We start from the raw sequence: 20,351 nt of genomic DNA, 5'->3' as shown, positions 1-20,351 counted from the left end.
GTTGATTACCAAGCCCCTTGAAACGCAAAAGTTCTGGAAACGGGTTAGCAACTTCTGGAGGCCTTGCGGAGTCTTAGAAATCAAAAGCGTATCGTCCGCAAAAAGTAGGGTTGGAATCCGCACTCCCCCGAGACAAGGAGCGTCGGCTGGTTCTTGCTGGAGATATTCCACCACGTAATTTAACATATAGTGAAAAGAGGGTGGGCACTAGGACGCATCCCTGTCTCACACCCCTAGACACTGGGATTTTCTCAGTTAGCTCTCCATTTCTCCCCCAGCGAACCTGAGCAAAGGTATGGGCGTGAAGGCTAATAAGGAGGGACAAAATGTAGGGAGGCAATCCCAACCCATAAAGCACCCTCCATAACTCCTCCCGAGGAACTAGGTCAAAGGCAGTCCTCAGATCTATAAAGGCCAAGTATAGACTGCCCTTGCCTAGCTCCAGCACCTTCCAGCCAAGGAGTGCTAGCCTAAACACCTGCTCTATCGTCCCTGTTCCTACCCGGAACCCTGCCTGGAAGTCTGATAGTATTTTATTTTCCTCCACCCAATGAAGAATCCTACCAAGTATAGCTTTACCTGCTATCTTTTGGGTGGAGTCAATGAGGCTTATGGGCCGGTAGTTCCCCGGGATTTCTCTAGATCCTTTTTTGTAAATAGGGACCACCACCGCCCCTTTCCAGGAATCGGGCACTGGCCCCCCCCCTTCATAATATCATTGAGGAGTGCTGCAATAACCCTACCCCAGGCCACTGGATATGCCCGCATGAGATCCCCCAGTAAGCCATCTGGGCCTGCTGCCTTCCGGGGGGCTACCCACCCAATTACCTTTTCAATCTCTAGAGCTGAAAAGAGATTGTAGCCGTGAGGTTCATATACTCGTGGGGGGAGCACCCTGACATTTAGTGCCCCATCCGCCGGGAGGTATAAAGCCCCAAAATGTTTTACCCAGCTTTGTGGGGGGATATTACAGGGTCTCATAACTTCGTCGGGCCTGTTCCGGGAGCCTACAAGGTTCCAAAAACCCCTAGAGTCTTTACTTTTGCTGGCAACAAGTAGGTCCTCCCAAAATTTCTCTTCCCACTCCTTCTTAGCAGATTTAAGGGATCTATTATAAGCCTTCCTTGCTTCCAATATATCAGGGTGGGATTTGAGTTTCACTGCCTCTACAAGTCTTGATTTGTGTACCCTACATATTTGTGTGTACCAACCGTTACCTTGCTTTACACCTCCTTTCTTCCCTACCTTGCTCGAGGGGATGGTAAACACATTTGTCAGAGCCTCTGTTAGGGAGACAAAGACCCCGCAAGCCCTACCCACCCCTTCCGGGAGGGACCCCAGGTTTAACAGTGCGTGATCTAAAAGGGTTGATATTTCTCCAACCCTTTCCTCTGAGAGGACCAATTTAGCCCATTTTAGACGCCTTCCACAGAGTGAGACTACCGACTCATCAAGGGGAGCTAATGTTGGGTTAATGGGACCCTTCTTAGAAAAACACCACCACTGGACCATAGTCAAGGAAAGTGGATTGTGATCGCTTTCGACCCTCGGGACCACAACCATGTCCCTCACCTGGCTCCACAGACATATATCTAATAAGATATAGTCGATTCTAGAAGTGTGTCCTGGTCTATTATAGGTATGAGCCCCCCCCCCCCCTATCTGAGTTTGTCCTCCCATTCACTGCCCTTAGATTTAATTCGATACTCAGGGTGTATAACTGTAACGCCACCTCTGACCATCTCCTAATGGGTGGAATCTCCAGGGCTGGGATCCCTATCTTAGCGTCCTCCTCATCCTGGTCTAAGGCAACATCCGAGCCCAAAGGCTCGAACGTACAATTCATGTCTCCCGCGACCAGGGTACACAACTTATGTAAAGTTGTACTAAGAAGACTCTCCAGAAGAGATAATACAGTGGACTTCCTCCCGCCCTTAGTCCCTCTAGCGTACACGTTATAAATATTCAATATTGTACGACCCCTGGAATCTCTTAGAATAATATTTTGAATATCTGGACAGCCTGTCTGAGACTCCTCTACTCTGCAGTCCAGGGAAGCTGCCACCCATATGAGCAGGCCACCCAAAGGGCCTCCTCTCCCTGATTCCGAGATTAGTGCAGGCACAAAGTAGGAGGAGAATCCCACCCTATGTATCGGCTCCAAACTCCAGGTCTCCTGGAAGATGCATATGGCATGCTCATCAACCAAAGTATTCCAGTCTGGGAGGGCCAACTTTCTCGCGATCCCTGCGACATTCCAGCTGAAAACCTTGAAAACACGGTCCGTCACAGCTGATGTGTCGCTGACCTCTAGAACACTCCTGTCCACAGGCCTCACAGGGGGAACAGGCAAATTACAGTCCAAAGAAATGGGCAGAGGGTCTACCAACCCACTGTCGCCTGTACTTATAGGTAAAACTATTCGGGGTGGTGGTGCTGTCATTAAACCTGTTCTATTGCCAGTTACCATGTCAGAAACTACAATTTCCCTCGTATCACCCCCCTCCAGTCAACATCTCCCTGGCCCCCACAGGGGGTTCAACCCGTTGTACCCAAGACCCCCAACCCAACATGGGTCCCGGTTTTGGCCTAAGCCAGATGTGCTAGGGCCCGCCCAGGGCGACATAACTGGGCCTGGGGTAAAAAAAGGTTAGATCCACTAATTTAACCCCTACCACATCCATACTTTTTATAGGGCCACAGATGGAGCTCACCACTCTGGGATCTTGAAAGTTTATTATTACACAATCCCCCTCCTGTGTTTTTTTTCCTTGTCCTACCCACCCTACTCTGCGAACACTTAGAATTAGTCCATCCACACCACTCGGGATTGGCTTGTTTAACTTTAGCCAGTGGATACACTTATTCTTGAGAGCCTGGTGATTCTCCAACTGGTATTCCTTCAGTGGGGGAACGTTTACTAGTACAGCAACAAAAGGATGACAATCTGGTGGGAGATTTATCGGGGGGGTCCTCCGTGGGAATTTGCGGGGGGCCACTGTGGTAGCAACTGGGGCTGTAGGTTGAGGGGCATTTTTGGCGACCATCTCTGTCGCTGCTCTCTTGCCTTTGTCTTGTGTACCAGAGGCGTGGCTAACCTTTACCGTCCCTCTACTTGTCGGGGGCTGCAATTGGGGTGTTAGTTTTGGTGTACTTTTGGCAACCTCAGAAGATGTTTCCATTCCCTTGTGTTGGGGCCCTACTTTTGTTGGGGGAGGAATTACAGGTACTGGAACTTGCACTTTGCTAGTATCTACCTTATTTGCCCTAGTTGGAGGATTAGAATCCGCCTGTAGTGGCAAGGAAGCTACTGGGGGCACACTCCCCTTTAGTCCCATGGCCTGGTTCTCACTCACTCTTTTATGCTGTTTAATTGTAGATTTAAGTGAGAAAAAGCCGTCGAGGGTAGATTGCTCTAGTTTATCTATTCTAGCCCCCAAACCCTTAACCTGGGTCAACAGGGGCATCAAGAGACTGTTTACCCTCTCCATAATGCTGTCAATAATCTTGGGGTCAATAAATGTGGAGACATTAACAGCACTACTACTAGGGGACGAACAATTATTATTACCCGTGGGTGTGTCCACAGAGCCCCCCTCCACCACTGCCTTATCCTCTGGGACCGACCCCTTTACGTCCTTCCCGCCCTGCCCAAGAGGCTTCCTCGGTCGCTTGTAGAGCGCGGCCTGTCTCACCAGCCCACCCTTACTAGAGCTGGCTGCCCTTTTATTTTTGGCCCTTTTACTCTGCCCACTCGAGTCATACACAGATGGCACCCCAGCTAGGTTTACTTTTTTGGGAACAGGTGGAGTTGGCAATAATATTTGAGTTGTGCCTAAGTTTGGGGGTGCAGGTGAATGTGATATACTTGCGCCACCCTCTTCCACACGCCACTAGGTAGAAGCGCAACCAGATGTTCCAACCTTTCTATGTTTTTCCCTTTTACTACCATCTGGGGGGAATCTACAGAGCCATCCGGGACAACAGGGGGAACAGATTGGACCCGCTCACAGGCCGGTGACAAGGCCTGGGCTACAGCCCCCAGTGAGGAGCGTCTAGAAGGGAGATAGACCTCAGAGAGACGGCGTTCAGACATGGCGATCTCCTTATCAATGACCGCCGCCACTCTGGTTATAAAACGGTCCATGGTTCCAATCACTGGGCTCCCAACAGCGCCTCCCCTTTCGCCCTCACTCCTAAGTAATTTACCAGAACGGGTTGACATGGTAAGAGGTACGCCTTTAGGGAATGACACGCAACCCACCAGGGCCCAGGGCTGGATGAAAAAGACGTGGCCCAGCCTCTGTCAGCCCCTGACTGCCACAGACTGCCCGCCCTTTGCTCGGGCTTCGCTCGGCGTCCCGCTCGCGTCCCGCTTAGCGCCCTGCACGTTGGTAAAAAGGGGCGTTGCAGGCGGATGGGCGTGTCTGTCAGGGGGCGTGGCCGTGCACACCTGTGCAGAGCAGGGACTCCTGGTCTTACGAGTCCCTGCTGGCGCGCTCCCTCTGACTGCTCTCAGTGGATCTTCCTCCTCCGGGCGTCCGACTTGCAAACAGCTGAGACCTGCCCCTCACAGGAGCAGCAGCGCGGTGGATCCGGGACCGGGCAAGGGCAGCTCCTCCAGCAACCAGGTGAAGTTCGTGGCAGCGTGTGTGGACCGGCAGGCAGCACCTCCCTCAACAAGGTTTAGCGGCGGTTCAGGGTGTCAATCATTATAATCCACATAAGAGACAAGACTTAAAAAACATTATTCAAATAATTTTCACTGGGCTCCTTCCATTATTCTCAATAAAAATAAGACAGTAAAATTATTAATATAAAAGTTTTCTTCTAAGACAGGGTAACCTTCACTTAAATACAACAACTTGGCGGCATGGTATCAATAAATACAGTTAATAAAAATAGAGGTCACTTCTAAAAAACAACGATAAGCCACCAAACTGGAGAGCGTGAAACGCAGCGCAACAGGCAAGAAACATAATCAAGGGCCAATGAGGAGTCGGGGAGTGTTAAGAAGCTGGCGGTCTTAGAGATGTATGATCCAATAATTCAGTCATAACTTGCTGAATGTGTTCTCTAAGTAGAGTTTAACTTAATCCGTGTTATGGCCTCCCAAATTTAATGTAAGATTCAGAGTTACAACAATCAAGAGTCAGTAACAAATTGTTGATGCCCCGTCCCTTCCTCAGCCGCACAACTTAAAAATTCCATGGGCCCTTTAACAAGATTCTGCTGTTATCAGGGTGTCACGGCGTCTATAAAAGATGGATTCAGGTTCCTTGTTGTGAGGCTGGGTCAGGGTACACCGGTCTTACTGGAAAGCAGATGTACCATTGTTATGACCACCTGTGTTTGTTTCCTAGTTTTGACACAGGACCTGGGATTTCTGATTAAGCTTGCGATTTGCAAGAAGGATAAAGAGTTTGGTAAGTGAAAGTAATAGATAGCCTAGTGCATCTTGATCAGTCGGGCTTTATGCCATATCGCAACACTGCCTTGAACTTGCGTAGAATGCACGGGGTATTGAGAAGAGCAGCTACTATCCAACATCCTGCAATACTGGTCTCCCTGGACGCCACCATGGCGTTCGACATGGTAGAATGGCCATACCTCTTTGCAGTACTCGAAAACATGGGATTTGGGCCCAATTTTATAGGCCGGGTCCGACTTTTATATTCGAAACCAATGGCGCTGGTGAACAATAGGAAATCGGGTATTTCAACTGGGCCGTGGGACACGCCAGGGATGTCCCTTGTCCCTGCTCCTGTTTGCTCTGGCTCTCGAGCCCCTAGCTGCGTGGATCCGCAAGGACCTGGTCATTCGCGGTCTACGCTGGTCTCCTGACTGGGAGGATAGGATATCTCTTTATGCGAACGACATTCTGTTACATGTGGCGTCTCCGAAAACTTCCTTGGTGTGCACATTGGATATACTGGCAGTGTTTGGCAGGTATTCAGGATTTACAATAAACTGGACCAAATCCATTATTTATGTCCTTAAGGGAGAGCCGCCTGTCCCGCCGAGCAATTGCCCAATTCAAACAACATTTGAGGGCTTTAGATACCTCTGTATTTTCATCTCGCTGAATCCCACACTCCGTTATACCCGGAACCTCCTGCCACCAATACAAATATTGAAGTGCGACCTAGGGAGCTGGAAGTTTTTGCCACTCTCATTGCTGGCCAAAGCTGCTCTCTTTAAAATGATGGAGCTGTCCCGGTACTATACCCCTTCCAGAACTCATTAGATCCAGTCCCCAAATCATACTTTCTGGAAATCGAGAGCCTCCAGAGAGACCTATTGTGGGATGGAAAACCCATGATTGCTCTGACTAAACTCACCTTAATTGGTACGATGGAGGCATTAGCCTCCCGGGTATCAAAAAATACTATTGTGCGACAAAGCTAGCAGCCATAAACCGGGGGACCTATGGTCGTCTAGACAACCTGGGATACGCCGTGGATAGATGGCTTTTGCCGGGAGGGAACTACAGTAGAGCGCTCTACTCTAGACCTCGTAAATACCCCTTAACAGGACCAACCTACCACTCGGTCCAGATATGGCAGGTCTTAAACAAACATCTGGGCTGGGACCGCAGGCTCACTCTGGCAACCCCCTTATGGAATTTGGAAAAACTGGGGAACCTATAGAGAACCCAGGGATTTGATACGTGGGATCTTATCTGATCTCCCAGATCAAGGATCTCTGGGTCAAAGGTGAGATCATACAGTTTGCCTCCCTCCAACAACATTATAGTCTAGCAGACACTGAACGCTTAAGATATCTCTAAAGCGTCATCCCCTCCAGACCCATCTCACTAGGGGGTCTTCCCTCCCTGATGCCACTCCCTTAGCGGATAGAATATTGGACAGCCACCTGCCTGGAAAGACCATCTCCCTGATTTATAAAAAAACAAATTAATAATATAGAAGACCCACTCCATCCCTTAAAGAGAAATGGATAAGAAATGGACTAGAGCTTGCCGAGGAGGATTGGCAGGAGGCGGTTTCCTCCCTGAGGTCTGTGCAATTCAGGCAAGACTGCGCTTAGTACAGTTCAAAATTCTCTACAGAATCTATGTAACGGTACCATGTCTGGTCTGTATGGGTAGAGCAGAAAGTGGGGAGTGTAGACGTAAATGTGGGAAAGACGGCACCTTTATACATATCATATGGGAGTGTGACCAAATACAAACTTATTGGCGCACTACACACCGCATCCTTAGTGAGATGCTCATGAAATGTACTATGTCTCCTCAGCATGTTAAGTATGGTATGTTATGTCAATGATACTTTAATAAAAAAAATATTTTTTTAAAAAGGATGAAGAGTGTAAACCTAATGTTTAAAGCAATGTTCCCAGGGTTCAATGCCACAATGATAAGCTGCTTACAAGATCGGACTCCCAATTTGTTCCATTCAGGCCTCAGTTTTGATCTACACAACAACAACAATGCTGGGCAGAGACATACAACATGCTCCCCCTGCACAGAAGCTTTTCTGATGGGTGTCTCCAAAGGGGTAGATGTTTCAAAAAGTGCCCCTCCCACAGTCTGTGCCATGAACCTCTGTTTTAAATACAAGGGGTATTTACAAGCTAGGTATGATGGAAGAGAGGCCAACTGATAAGAGTTGATTACTGCCCATGCATGCTTGCGTTTGGCAAGGGGCACTTTGTCAGAAGAGTAGGAACACAATTGGGTGCACTTCTTGGTGCTTTTTTTAAAAGCTGTGTTACTTGTGTTGAGTTTCCAGAGGTCACTTGCTGATAATTGCTACACGCATTCGTGAAAGAATCGACTGTGTGACCCGCAAGGATTGCTGGAGCTGATATCTAACCGTAACAAAGACTCGAGGGAACCCGCTTTGGCCTGCCTTAACTTATGGCACATTTTTAAATAAGCTTCTGCGCTTAGCATTTCATAGTTTAGGGGGCCTAGCTGTAATCGAATCTGGGCTGCAGATAGTTTGACAGCTGAAGGATCCCTTATAGATCTTGGTCACATGTTGGTTTAGTGTAGTACTGAGCTTACCTATCAATTTCTAAGCTGTACGACAATGTGGGGCCTATTTTAGCTCTCATGACTTCCAACATTGGAGCTAGGCTCGGACATGTCTGCTTTTTAGAAAGTTTTGAAAGGTTAACTTTAAGAGCCATCCCTTTCACAGCGATGTCGCTGCTATACTTGACAAAAGTGCCCCTAGAGTCGATGTTAATCCCCAAGTATTTATGATTTTCCTACTGAGAGTACAGAGTTATGTGACCAGCCACCACCTCTGGTGCTTCCTGCCAAATATGACCTTTTGAGTTTTCTTTAAATTTACGTCCAAGTTGTTCATGGCTGTGACTGTATAATTTATTTAGCAGTCGTTGCAGCCCAACTCGCGTAAGGCTGAGGAGGACAAGGTCGTCTGCATACAAAAGATTGCTAAACTGAACACTACCAATCTTGGAGGGATGACTTTATGGCATTTAGCTCAGCTGAGAGGTCGGCTATAAACAGATTAATGGAGCATTGCTTTTGTATCTATTCATCTGCTTTTAAAACTATCCATCCGAAGAATGTTAGTTCTTTTGTAACTCTGTTTCCGATTAAAACTCTAAAAGCGGATTACTCACCTACTACCCAGTCCAGTGGACTTTTAGTTAATAAAGTTCCAGGTTACATTTTGCACACTCTAAATGATCTCGATATGTGAGTTACACTCTGCATCCGGTGACATAAAAAAATACCTGTGAATAAACTGACTGTGCAGGGTTGGTGCCTATATGTGGCTCCATGTCATGTCTGGAGGTGGGACAGTCGCAAAGACAGATTGATGCCACCTGCTGGCTCACAGGATCTATTGCATGAGTTTCTTGCTCCAGTCTGTCATCCGGAAATTCATACGTTGACCAAACTGCGTTAGATAGTATCCACCTGGAATTGTGTTACAAAAAGTAAATACATTTGGCTTTTGAAGGCAAACTGTTTTGTTGGTTATGGTCAGGGAACTGCTGTTCTGTTCCATCGTGTCTTGGAAAACACTGCAACACCTCCCTACAAAATACTAGAAAAGTGGGGAGGAGAGGTTCTAATTTTTGTTTTCAAAGCAGATTTTATTGTGTCAGGCGTCAAATACAGTGCAGGGCTCGGTAACCCAGAAGGCTTCTGCCTCAGTGAAAGATACAAAAGAATTGCATTGACATTTAGAATCGACATTTTCAAAAATAAACAATAAAACATGAGCTGTAGAACAACCCCTGTTGCACTATTGTAGCACCACAGTTGAAATACCACATTTAGTCCCACCTCCTCTCATATAAAGCAGCACTGAGTCATCGGTCTATCGCTCCACAATTCTGAATGATCATCACAGGATTAAGGCATCCCCGGAGGGAACTGTTCCGAGGTAGTGACCCCGATAGTCAGCCACTCGCCTCCAGATCTCGGGATGTTTTGGCGGACAGTCCCTAGCCTTAAATATTGGAATCTTCAATCCCATACAGACATCTAAACCATTTTTCCATGCTGATAAAGAGGGCAGGGCCTCCGCTTTCCATTTCTGTGCAATATCTCTTAGCCAATGTAAGCCCCAATAACAACAAATGCAGTTTATAAATATTTCTCCCGACACCCTCCATTATATGTAGCAGTTACCAATTTAGGTGAAGCGGGGAGTTCTCACCCCAGTCCCCCTGCAAGGCGGGCCAAGACCACTTGCCGAAATTTTGTAAGAGTTGTACAATGCCAAATCGTATGGATGAGCGTGCCCTCCTTCGGGCCACATCGTATCCATTTTGGGGATGACACCAGACCCGCCTTCCACAGCCTTGCCCTGGTATAGTATACCCGATGTAGGTATTTAAATTGAATTTGGGGAAGTCGCATCGCTGCCTCCCGCGGTGAGGCCAGTGCCTCTGTCCAATCATCCTCATCCAGTGGGCCGAGGTCCTCCTCCCATGCCACTCTAAGTTTGTCTAATGTGGTGGGACTATTCGTCACCAAGGACTGATACATTTTGGAGATTTTATGATCTTTTAAGTCTCCCATGAAAAATTTGGCTACAATGGGTCAAATTCGGGAAGGGCCTCCAGGCCCGCAATACTGGGGGATATGGCATGCCTAAATTGGAGGTACCTGTAGAATTGGGTCATCGGCATCTGATATTTTTGTTGGAGGTCCTGGAAAGACTTCAGAACTGTACCGCGCATCACATACACTAGGACGGAGCTCTCTATATTATCCCAGCCTCGAAATCCCTACAGGGCTGCTAATTGCGTCAGTTGCCCATCAAACCATAGTGTGGTTTCCCCCGTTAATCTGCCCCACCACCCCATCCCACGCAAGGCCTGTTTCTAAACCTGGAATACTACAATTGTGGCCGACAGTAAGGAGTTACGCAGGGGAGCAGAGTATAGGATAGTATGTAGGGTAGAGTCCCTGATGCATCGTCGTTCCACCGCATATGCGCCATCCGACCTGTCCCCGTACCACCATTCATTCAGTACTTACAGGTGTGAGGCTATATAGTATGATTGGACATCTGATGTGGCCATTCCCCCACAATATGTCGATTGAAAGCAGGTCTGCAATGCCACTGTGGATCAGCGACTTCCTCACGGCCATGAGGTCGCGCTTCACTCCGCCGGATCCCGCTGAGGCCCCTTTGGGCCCTGCGGATCCATTTAAGAGCGCAAGCGGGCCGGCGGTCCGGCCCCGTCGGGTGCATCTACTTCGACGCCGTAGACTACTCCTGTCCTGACGCGGCAGGGCCCCTCAGGATCCAGGCCTGGATCCGTGACGACGCCGGTCGACCTCACGACCCCTCCGCCGGCGCCGTCTCCGGACGACATCGACTCTGGTCCGGATCCGGCATTGGACCTGCGCCGGCTTCGAAGCCGATGAATGAGCAATTCATCTATGATCCGGCACCATCATTTTACGCTGACTATCAGGAGATGGATGTCGGGGAGGACTGGGAGGGATCTGAGGTCCCTCTGCCCAGTCGGATCAGGACTGGGCAGTTGAGCTAGGGGAAGACAGTGGACTGGACACTTCGCCCGACACTGGATTTGTCTCCCCACCTACCGTGGCTACGGAGGAGGGGGCTGCTTACAGCGTGGTGTTAACGAGGGCGGCCAAGGCCTTGGCTCTTGAGCTCCCCGCCGCGGCCGTGAGGACTAACCTCCTCAATTAGGTGCTCAAACTGCAGGCAAGCTCCTCGGAGCCTCTCCTGTTGTTTAATGAAGACCTCTCGGACGTTCTGCTGGGCACCTGGTCCAAGCCCGCTACAAGCCTTCCTGTAGATCGGAACGTGGCCTGGCGACGGCTCCGGGCGACCCTTGCTTTCTGTCCACCCACCCCACCCCTGAGAGTCTGGTTATCCAGGCCTCTAATTCCCAGGCCGCATTCCCGACCGCCCCGCCAGGTATAAGAAGCTGTTCTCCTCGCTCAGTTTGGGGCTGCGGTCTGTCAACACCGCTTGCCTTTTGGGCTGTTACACCCACTCTCTGTTGGATATGGTTGCGAACGTGCTGCCACAGTGCCCGTCGGAGGCCCGGGCAAAGCTCGCTCAATCCCTTGCGGAAGGGCGGGATGCAGCGCGTTACTCCATACAATGTGGATTGGATACCACAGACTCGCTAGGTAGAGCAATTTCCCTGACGGTGGCGGTTCGTCGCCACGCCTGACTCAGGTCCGCCAACATTTCGGGTGATGTCCAGGCCACGCTCATGGACATGCCGTTCGATGGCCGTCGCCTTTTTGGCGACAAGGCAGACAGTGCGCTGAGCGTTTCAAGGACTCCAGGGCTAAGGCCATGTCCTTGGGCTTGTCGGGCCAGCGCCATCAAACTTCTGCCTTTCGGGACCAAGGAAGGGGCGCTCCTTCACGTCCTGCCAGCCACAGGCCGCAAAACCAACCTCAGCGCAGCAGCGGACGTGGGAACCGCCGTGGCGGTGCCAGGGGACAACGGCAAGGCCAGTCCACATCCACCCCCGCAGCATCCGCCTCAAAGCCCTCCTAGTCCGAGCTTTCAAGCCCACTCGACGCCATTGGGGGGCAGGGTTCGCCATCACCTGCTCCACTGGCGCACCATCACTTCGGACAGATGGGAGCTGCAAATCGTCCGAAGGGGCTACTCCCTCCCCTTCGAGGCGACCCCTCCAGCCATGCCACCGCAGTACCACCGCATGTCGGGGGATCACTTGCAACTTCTACAGGAGGAAGTTACGGCCCTCTTGTCCAAGGGGGCCATCGAGCGCGTTCCTGGGCCAGAAGTAGAACGTGGTTGCTACTCCCACTACTTTCTGGTACCCAAGAAGGGCAAAGGAGGCCTACGCCCTATCTTGGACCTCCGGAGTGTCAACGACTTTCTCCGGAAGGAGAAGTTCAAGATGCTGACCTTAGCTCAGGTCCTAGACACTGGAGACTGGATGGTAGCGTTGGACTTGCAGGACGCATATTTCCATATACCCATCCTGCCGGCCCACCGGTGTTACCTGCAGTTCACGGTAGGTCACGAGCACTTTCAGTTTACCGTGCTCCACTTTGGCCTTACCAGCGCCCCTCGGGTGTTCACGAAAGTGATGGCGGTGGTCGCAGCTCATCTGCGCAGATCGGAGGTGTCAGTCTTCCCCTATGTCGATGACTGGCTGTTGAAGGCGGGCTCGCCCCAGACAGTCGTCAGCCACCTCCAGACTATGGCCGATCTCCTGCACCTGCTGGGGTCCTCCATCAATGTGCCGAAGTCACACCTGTGCCCCTCTCAGAAGCTCCTCTTCATCGGAGCGGTTCTGGACTCGGTGCAGTTTCGGGTTTATCCTCCGAACAGCGGGTTTGGGATATTCAGGCTCTGATTCCGATCTTTCAGCCTTTATCCCGTGTCTCGGTCAGGTTGACGCTGCGGCTTCTAGGGCTGATGGCTTCCTGCATCCTTCTGGTGCATCACGCCAGGTGGCGGATGCAGGCTCTGCAGTGGGACCTGAAGTTTCAGTGGGCCCAGCATCAGGGCAACTTGTCCAACCATGTCTTGATCTCGGAGGGCACTGCAAGACAGTTGCAATGGTGGCTCACGAACCGCGATTGGGTCAGCGGCAGATCCCTCTCCCTACCGGAGCACGTAGTTGTGACTGATGCATCCCTCCTGGGCTGGGGGGGGCCACATGGGAGAGGCGGAGATCAGAGGCCTCTGGTCTCCGGCGGAGTCCCGGTTCCATATCATTCTTCTGGAGCTGCGGGCGATCCAACTTGCACTGAAGGCATTCCTCCCCTCTGTCCGGGGGATTGTATTGCAGGTGTTCACGGACAACACCACCGCCATGTGATATTCCAACAAACAGGGCGGGGTGGTGTTGTGGACTCTGTCAGGAGGCTCTGCGTCTCTTGCAATGGCTGGAACGCCAGGGCGTCACCCTGGTGGTTCAACACCTGGCATGTTCTCTGAATGCCAGGGCGGACAAACTCAGCCGCCGGTGCATGATGGATCACAAATGGCGTCTGAACACGGACGTGGCGCAAGGTCTCTTTCAGCAGTGGGGAGAGCCTTGCTTAGATCTATTCGCCACAGAAGAGAACGCGCAATGTCATCAGTTGTGCGTGTTGGAATTTCCAAGGCGGCACTCGCTCTGAGACGCTTTTCGTCGCGAGTGGAGCTGCGGTCTGTTGTACGCCGTTCTGCCTATACCACTTCTGCCCAGAGAGCTGAAGAAGATCAGGCGTGACCGGGCCCAAGTCATCCTTGTGGTTCCGGACTGGGCACAAATGTACTGGTATCCCAAGCTACTCAGCATGTTAGTCGATCCCCCGATTCGTCTGCCTCTTTAAGAGGACCTTCTGTCGCAGCAGCAGGGGACGGTCCTCCACCCGAACCTGTCCAGCCTCCACCTCTGTGCGTGGAGTTTGAGCGACGGCAGTTGAGGCCATTTGACTTGCCTCCTGAAGTCTGTGATGTGATTCTGGCAGCCAGGCGTCCCTCCACAAAATCGGTATACGCCTGCAGGTGGATCAAATTAGTGGCATGGTGCATAGCAAAGGCTGTGGATCCTCTCTCTGCCCCCCTTTCAGAGGTTCTCCTCTTCCTTCTTTCTCTTGCCAAGCAGGGCTCTGCTCTGGGCACTCTTAAGGGCTACCTCTCTGCCATTTCTGCCTTCTTGATCAGCCTTCTCTTTTCAAGTCCCCTGTTGTAAATAGATTCTTGAAGGGCATCACGCACATGTTTCCTCCTGTTCCTTTCGTGATGCCTCAGTGGGACTTGAACCTTGTTCTAACCTATCTGATGTGCACTCCTTTCGAGCCACTTCACAATTGCCCTCTTCGTCTTCTAACTCTTAAGACTGCATTCCTGGTTGCCATCACCTCTGCCAGAAGGGTGAGTGAGCTCCAGGCTCTATCTTCTAAGCCTCCTTTCCTTTCTGTCCATCCGGACAAATTTGTTTGTCTTTCCTGCCCAAGGTGGTTACGGCCTTTCACATCGGGCAGTCCTTCACCTTGCCCACCTTCTTTCAGCCTCCCTCGAAAGAGGAAGAGAGGCTCCACCGTCTGGACCCAAAACGTGCGCTGTCCTTCTACCTTCATCGCACACGCCAGTTCCTGGGTGGACAACCAGCTCTTTGTTGGTTACGTGGGCGCGAAGAAGGGACCTGCGGTGCACAAACGGACCATCTCTAGGTGGGTCGTGTTGTGCATCAAGGTCTGTTACTCCTTGGCTAAAAAGGAGCCCCCTGTTGGGCTGAGGGCCCATTCCACCCGGGCCACGGCGGCTACTACTGCCCTGGGTCGGGGAGTCCCCTTGCAGGACATCTGTCAGGCAGCTACGTGGGCCTCGCTGCACATGTTTGCTAGACACTACTGCCTGGACAGCCAAGTCCGGAGAGATGGCTTTTTCGGCCGTTCCATTCTTCAGGACTTTCTGGTGCGATCTTGGATAGCAGACCCACCTCCGGGGTTGGTATTGCTGGGGTATCTGTTCTAAGGTAAGGAATCTAACACTAACCTGTTTCTTTCAGATGCACAAGTTACTTACCTTCGGTAACAATATATCTGTAAGAAACAGTAGTTGGTGTTAGATTCCTTACCACCCCACCCATCCTCCCAGTTCTGCGAATCGACATCTAGGGTTAAGGTATTCCCTTTGAGGGCCCTAGTTTTATAGCACCATGTCGGTCTCTGCCATGGCTCTGCGTTCCTGGCGCGGAAAGCTATGTACAAGAACTGACGTCAGCGTGCGAGGGCGGCGTCTAAGTATTCCGGCATCATCCCGACGACGGACGCGGAGCCGCAGATGCCGCCTACCGACGCACAGGGGTACTGCTACGCAAAACTTTCCGGATCCAGTCTGACGCCTGGGGAGATTCTAAGGTAAGGAATCGAACACCAACTACTGTTTCTTACAGATATATTGTTACTGAAGGTAAGTAACTTGTGCTTTAGCTTTTTTCGCCAGCCTCCTATAATAAAAATAAATCACAAATAAACAATACTTGCATATTAAAGCACTTTGGATCAGCCCTCATTATCCACTGGTCTAGTCAAGTGCGATCACATTTGCTTTTGCCCACCGCAGCATGAAGCAGTGGTTGTCTTGCACCGTAAGTGTTGTAATTTTGCTTTACCATATGTAAACATCCAATTGAAGAGTGTGTGTCAATGGAAGGACAATATTTTGCCAATGCCTTTTTCTTTCCATTGCTCATTTTCTCTTTTTTTTTTCTTTTTTTTAAAACTATTTTTAGCCATCCGTGAGTTTGGAGCTGTTTCCAGTTAAAGTAATTCCAAGCTAATAGTATCTTTTTTATGGGCCAAATAGAATCTTATTTTCCTGCATAAAACTACATTATTGCAATAGCGGTTATAAATACACTTTACTGCAATGTGGCGTCTATACTGTTGCATTAAAATCTTAAAGAATCATTCATTTGTTTTTAATTTCAATGTTATTGTATGCATATGACCGCTACCTTTTAGCGTCTCCATGCTTTTAAAAGTTTTATAGCATAATCTTGCAATAAAATTTTTAAAATATAAATAACCAAAGTATGTGCTGGACCTATCCCCTCTTGACTAATTCTTCCATCTGAGCTGGTGACATTGTACTGTCATAGTACATGGTTAGTTTCATTGCAGCTGGCTCTCAATTTCCAGTTCATCTGTCATGAGTGCCTTTACTTCACTGACTCAATGTTTGCTGTTTCAGGATCGTATAATTGATGCTGGTCCCAAAGGGAATTATTCTCGTTTCATGAATCACAGCTGCCAGCCTAACTGCGAAACCCAGAAATGGACAGTTAATGGAAACACTCGCGTGGGACTGTTCGCGCTGTGTGATATTCCAGCCGGTAAGGCAGGGTGCTGGACCTTGTATTTGTATGTGCAGACATTTCACTTAGTTATATCTCACTTTATTACTACAGCTGTTGTTTTTTCTGAGCTGAAATTAAAATAAACTGCTTTTTTTAAATTCACATGAAGAAACGTTTCTGATGTAATTAATATAAAAAAGTTTCATAATGTAGGTTGTGAATTATTTCAGCTGCTTTGGAATAGAGATGTCCTTGTGCACAGTTGCAATTCAAATGCCTTGCCCTTGCTGGATAACTTTGCCTGAATTTGATAGCTAAACTGCATGTTCATTATAAAATGCGACTTTGCATACGCCATATTACTCCAGTTCCTTACACCTAACATTTAGGCGATGTATTTTGTGTGAGCATGATTTACTTTTTACTATGTCTGGCTAAAGACACTTCCTCCACCTTTCGATGTTTAGTATGTCATTGTCTTAATCAACAGCCACTGCGTGAATGTCATTGTTATTCCTGACAGTTTGAGTTTAAGAATACTGCAAGAAAACCACGAGGCTTCTTGGCATGTCAAAATTGTTCGATTTACAAATTGGAACTAAAGAAAACCACATCATTGTTTATTTTGAATTTTGCAACCACCTACAAGTTACCTGAGTGCAATTCTTTTGCACAACCAGCGATGCATGACAGCAGACTGTAACCATTCCATACTATCATTTAACCAGGCATCAAGCCATTCTTGAGCAAATCCAGAAATTAGTACAATGGAAGGCAAACAGAGTGCCCAAAAAAGTATAGAACTGAGGGAGGAACAGCTAAGAAGCGCGCAGAGAGCCAGGAAGTGGAGGAGGGTGAGGTGCAGTATCAAAGAGAGAGAGACTGTCCAGGCATTGGGAGGGGGTACATCTATTCAAGATATAACATCAAGTACGTTTTCATTTGTACCTGAAACTACAATAATGATTCTGCAGCACTCCAGTTTACTGAAAATGAATTCCAGTGTGCTGCTGCTGCACCACTTGTTTGAGTTATATATTTGCGCTTTATCAAAGCTAGGATTTGCCCTTTTGTAAGATGTATTCTTCCCCGGATAGTTTGAGCGAGTTAAGAAGGTATCCAGGTCACTGCAGCTGTAGGTCTTCTGATATATCGCACAATACCTTCTGTCGATCCCAGCTTCAAGAAGTAGTCCATGCAGTTCTCTTGTTACAGGAATAATAGTCTTTTTTTTTTCGGAACAGAAATTCCCTTAGCAGTGGAGTAGAGCACAGTTTTGGTGGGGGTGAGGGAAGAAGCTGAACCAACCATAACAATGGCATTTCCCTAGTCAAGTAGCGAGAACCTGAGCAACAGGGAAGATGTAGCAGAAATCATTAGGAAGAAAAAAGGATTGAATTTCTTTGTTATTTGGATTTGTAGAGTGCAACTTATTACCCAAAGGGTATTCAGGTGCTGGAGCTAGTGTGTTGTCCACCTGCTGGGGCTTACTTTAAGAGCCTGGTCTTCAGCCTTCAGAGGAATTCAAGAAGCGAGGAGGTGGACCTGATGTGTGGCGGGAGGTCATCCCATGATGGCGGTGCGATGTAGGATAAGGCTAGGCTGCCTGGGTGGGGGAGTGCACCCTTGCGAGTGAGACTGAGTGTAGGAGTCTGGTGGGTTGGTGGAATTGAAGGGTCTAGTTGAGGTATACTGGTCTTATGCTGTGCAATGCACTCATTTGACTGCTACTTGTTCGATCTGTTTTGACATGAATAATTACAAATCTAACCGTAGGTTCAGATTTGAGGAAATTAATTCAGGCTTTCCCCTCAATTATGCTTTTGGAGCTTAGGCAACATTAAGTTCTGGTGCACTGATAAACACGTTTGCAGAGTAACCATGTCCTGAACATAACAAGCTCATCAGACATCTGTACATGCTATCAAGACTCTGAGCAGCTCCATATTAAGGTTGAACAATAAAGGAGTACGTATCAAGCCGTGGGGCACAACACATGTAATGGATAGTTGTCAAGGTGAAACTGGCCAACCATTCCAACAGTTTACAGTTGGGAAGAAAAGAGAAGAACTAGCCAGCATCCCACTGCTTATACTTGACTCCAGGACTTCAAGTAGCCTCCAATGTTCAACATATTGAAAGCCACACACTGATTTAGAAAAAAAGTAATAATTAATGTATATGGTCCTGAGAATGGCTGCTACAGTGTTACGGCCACTGTGAAACACTGATCTATGGGGTTAGCAGATTGTTTCGTTTAATAAGACCTGGAAATTGAATGGCTACAAACTTTTTAGGGCCTTGCCCAACCATAGGAAATGTGCTGGAGGAGACTAGTTGGCCATATAATTGAAGTCATCAAGGGGCATCTTCAGTAGAGCAGTATAGGAACGTGCCTCTTTTGACATGGTTACTCCCACTTTTTGACTGGTATCTGGTGCCACTTTGACTGAAAGTGTATTGGGTTCCTGCTAACTAGGTGTGCCATGCCTACCCAGCACTGCATGCGGTAGAAGTACAACAGGCCTAACAGCCATAAGGTAGGGTGCACTATACCCATGTGTGGGCATATCTGTATAAGTGGATGTGTCCCAGGGATATCTAAGTTCACCCTTGGATACCACCAGTGCACAGGGAAACCATAACAAGTACATGGGCTGGTTTCTCGTCATTACAGGTTTTCCAGCTACATGGTGGCTGCACTGTACGCCAATGTGTTTGGTACCAAACACCTCGTCATGATAAAACTGCCCTGATGCCAGTGCTGGATTTACTAATAAACGGACTGAGAGAGCACCTTAGAGGTGCCCCCTTACTGACTAGTAGTGTGTTGACTGACCAGTCACGACCAGCCAGCCACCATAGACCGGTTTCTGACCTCCTGAGGTGGGAGCCTGTAATCCCGGAGGCCCAGTACAAAGCATGCTCTGGGCGAAGGTGTTCACACCTCCTCACGCAGGATGTGCATTTCAGGGAGGGAAGCTTAAGAGGCCCTGCCACCCTTGTTATGCGACCCAGGCCTCTCCAGATAGTGGAGAGGCCCACCTCCTGTCCTGACCCAACTTTTTGGTGGCAAAACAGGCAGGAAAATTAGATTAGGTGTGCCCACATTCAGCCAGCACCACTCCAAGGCGGGCCAGCTTATGTGGACCCCACTTTTCAGATTCCTCCATCTTCTTTTGGACGGGGATTGGCATTCTAGGGTCAGGGTTATGCTCACCTCCTTCAGAAAGTGGTCACATAAAGGGTGAAGACACCCTAAAGGTATGTAAACTATTGGCTACTATCTGTCACTCCTCATAACGCCCGTAAATTCAGTGTTAAGGTGGCACACCTGAATCCAAGAACTCCGATTGGACAGATCAAGAGAAGAAGGAGGAAGAAGTCACATCCTTGCGAGAACTGCCGCAGGTCTGTGGACTTTGACATGATACCCTGCCTGTCCTCGGCTCCTCTCTTGACAATCGCAACAGAGTGGCTCGTCCTGCAAGCTGGAGAACAGCCAAAGCCTTGGGTAGCCTGTCCGCTGTTTGTGTATAATGTTTGGAAGACTATTCTCAAGAAATTTGGGTGACGCTGGACTAGCTATTTGCGTGTCCCAAGACTACTTGGGTTTTAAGCCTACATATTCTTCATAAAATGTATCTTGGTGGGAAAATGCCCACAAATTCATCACATTTGGGTTGCAATCGGTGAAGGAGAGCTTTGTAGAAACAGCATTATTAGAGTCATACCTGTTTGGAATGGCTTTTTGGCAGATGCAGTAGTTTGTTGAATTTGGAATAGTCTTCTTGTAGCTGATTAAAGATATATTGACTGTAGGAGAGTGGGGTCTGCAATCCTATGGTCACCCCAGATTTTTGCTTCATTGGTTTACAACATTCCCTGGCTGTGGGCCTGCTAATCAGACCCACAGCCTAGCTGTTCTCTCTCTAAATTGACATCCATGTACTTTAGGTGCATTTACCAATTGGTACTGGGCCACCTTATCAGTCCCTGTACAGTGTACCTTAGGTACCCAAGGCATAGGTGTACCCAGGGCCTACCAGGGGCTGAAGCATGTATTATGC

At 48.9% G+C, this 20,351-nt stretch overlaps 1 protein-coding gene across 1 annotated transcript in view; it reads left to right on the top strand.

Annotated features, from left to right (window-relative positions):
• Window positions 1–20,351, top strand: part of NSD2 (nuclear receptor binding SET domain protein 2) — a 1,080,265-nt gene that overhangs the window by 903,985 nt on the left and 155,929 nt on the right. The window contains exon 20 of the mRNA XM_078678610.1: window positions 16,176–16,317. Within this exon, the coding sequence (XP_078534736.1) occupies window positions 16,176–16,317 (142 nt within the window). The remainder of the gene's footprint in view (window positions 1–16,175; window positions 16,318–20,351) is intronic.

The sequence above is a fragment of the Lissotriton helveticus genome, chromosome 2_2 (assembly GCF_964261635.1).
Source record: "Lissotriton helveticus chromosome 2_2, aLisHel1.1, whole genome shotgun sequence".
Lineage (NCBI taxonomy): Eukaryota > Metazoa > Chordata > Amphibia > Caudata > Salamandridae > Lissotriton > Lissotriton helveticus.
This window is presented reverse-complemented; position numbering and strand designations above follow the sequence as displayed.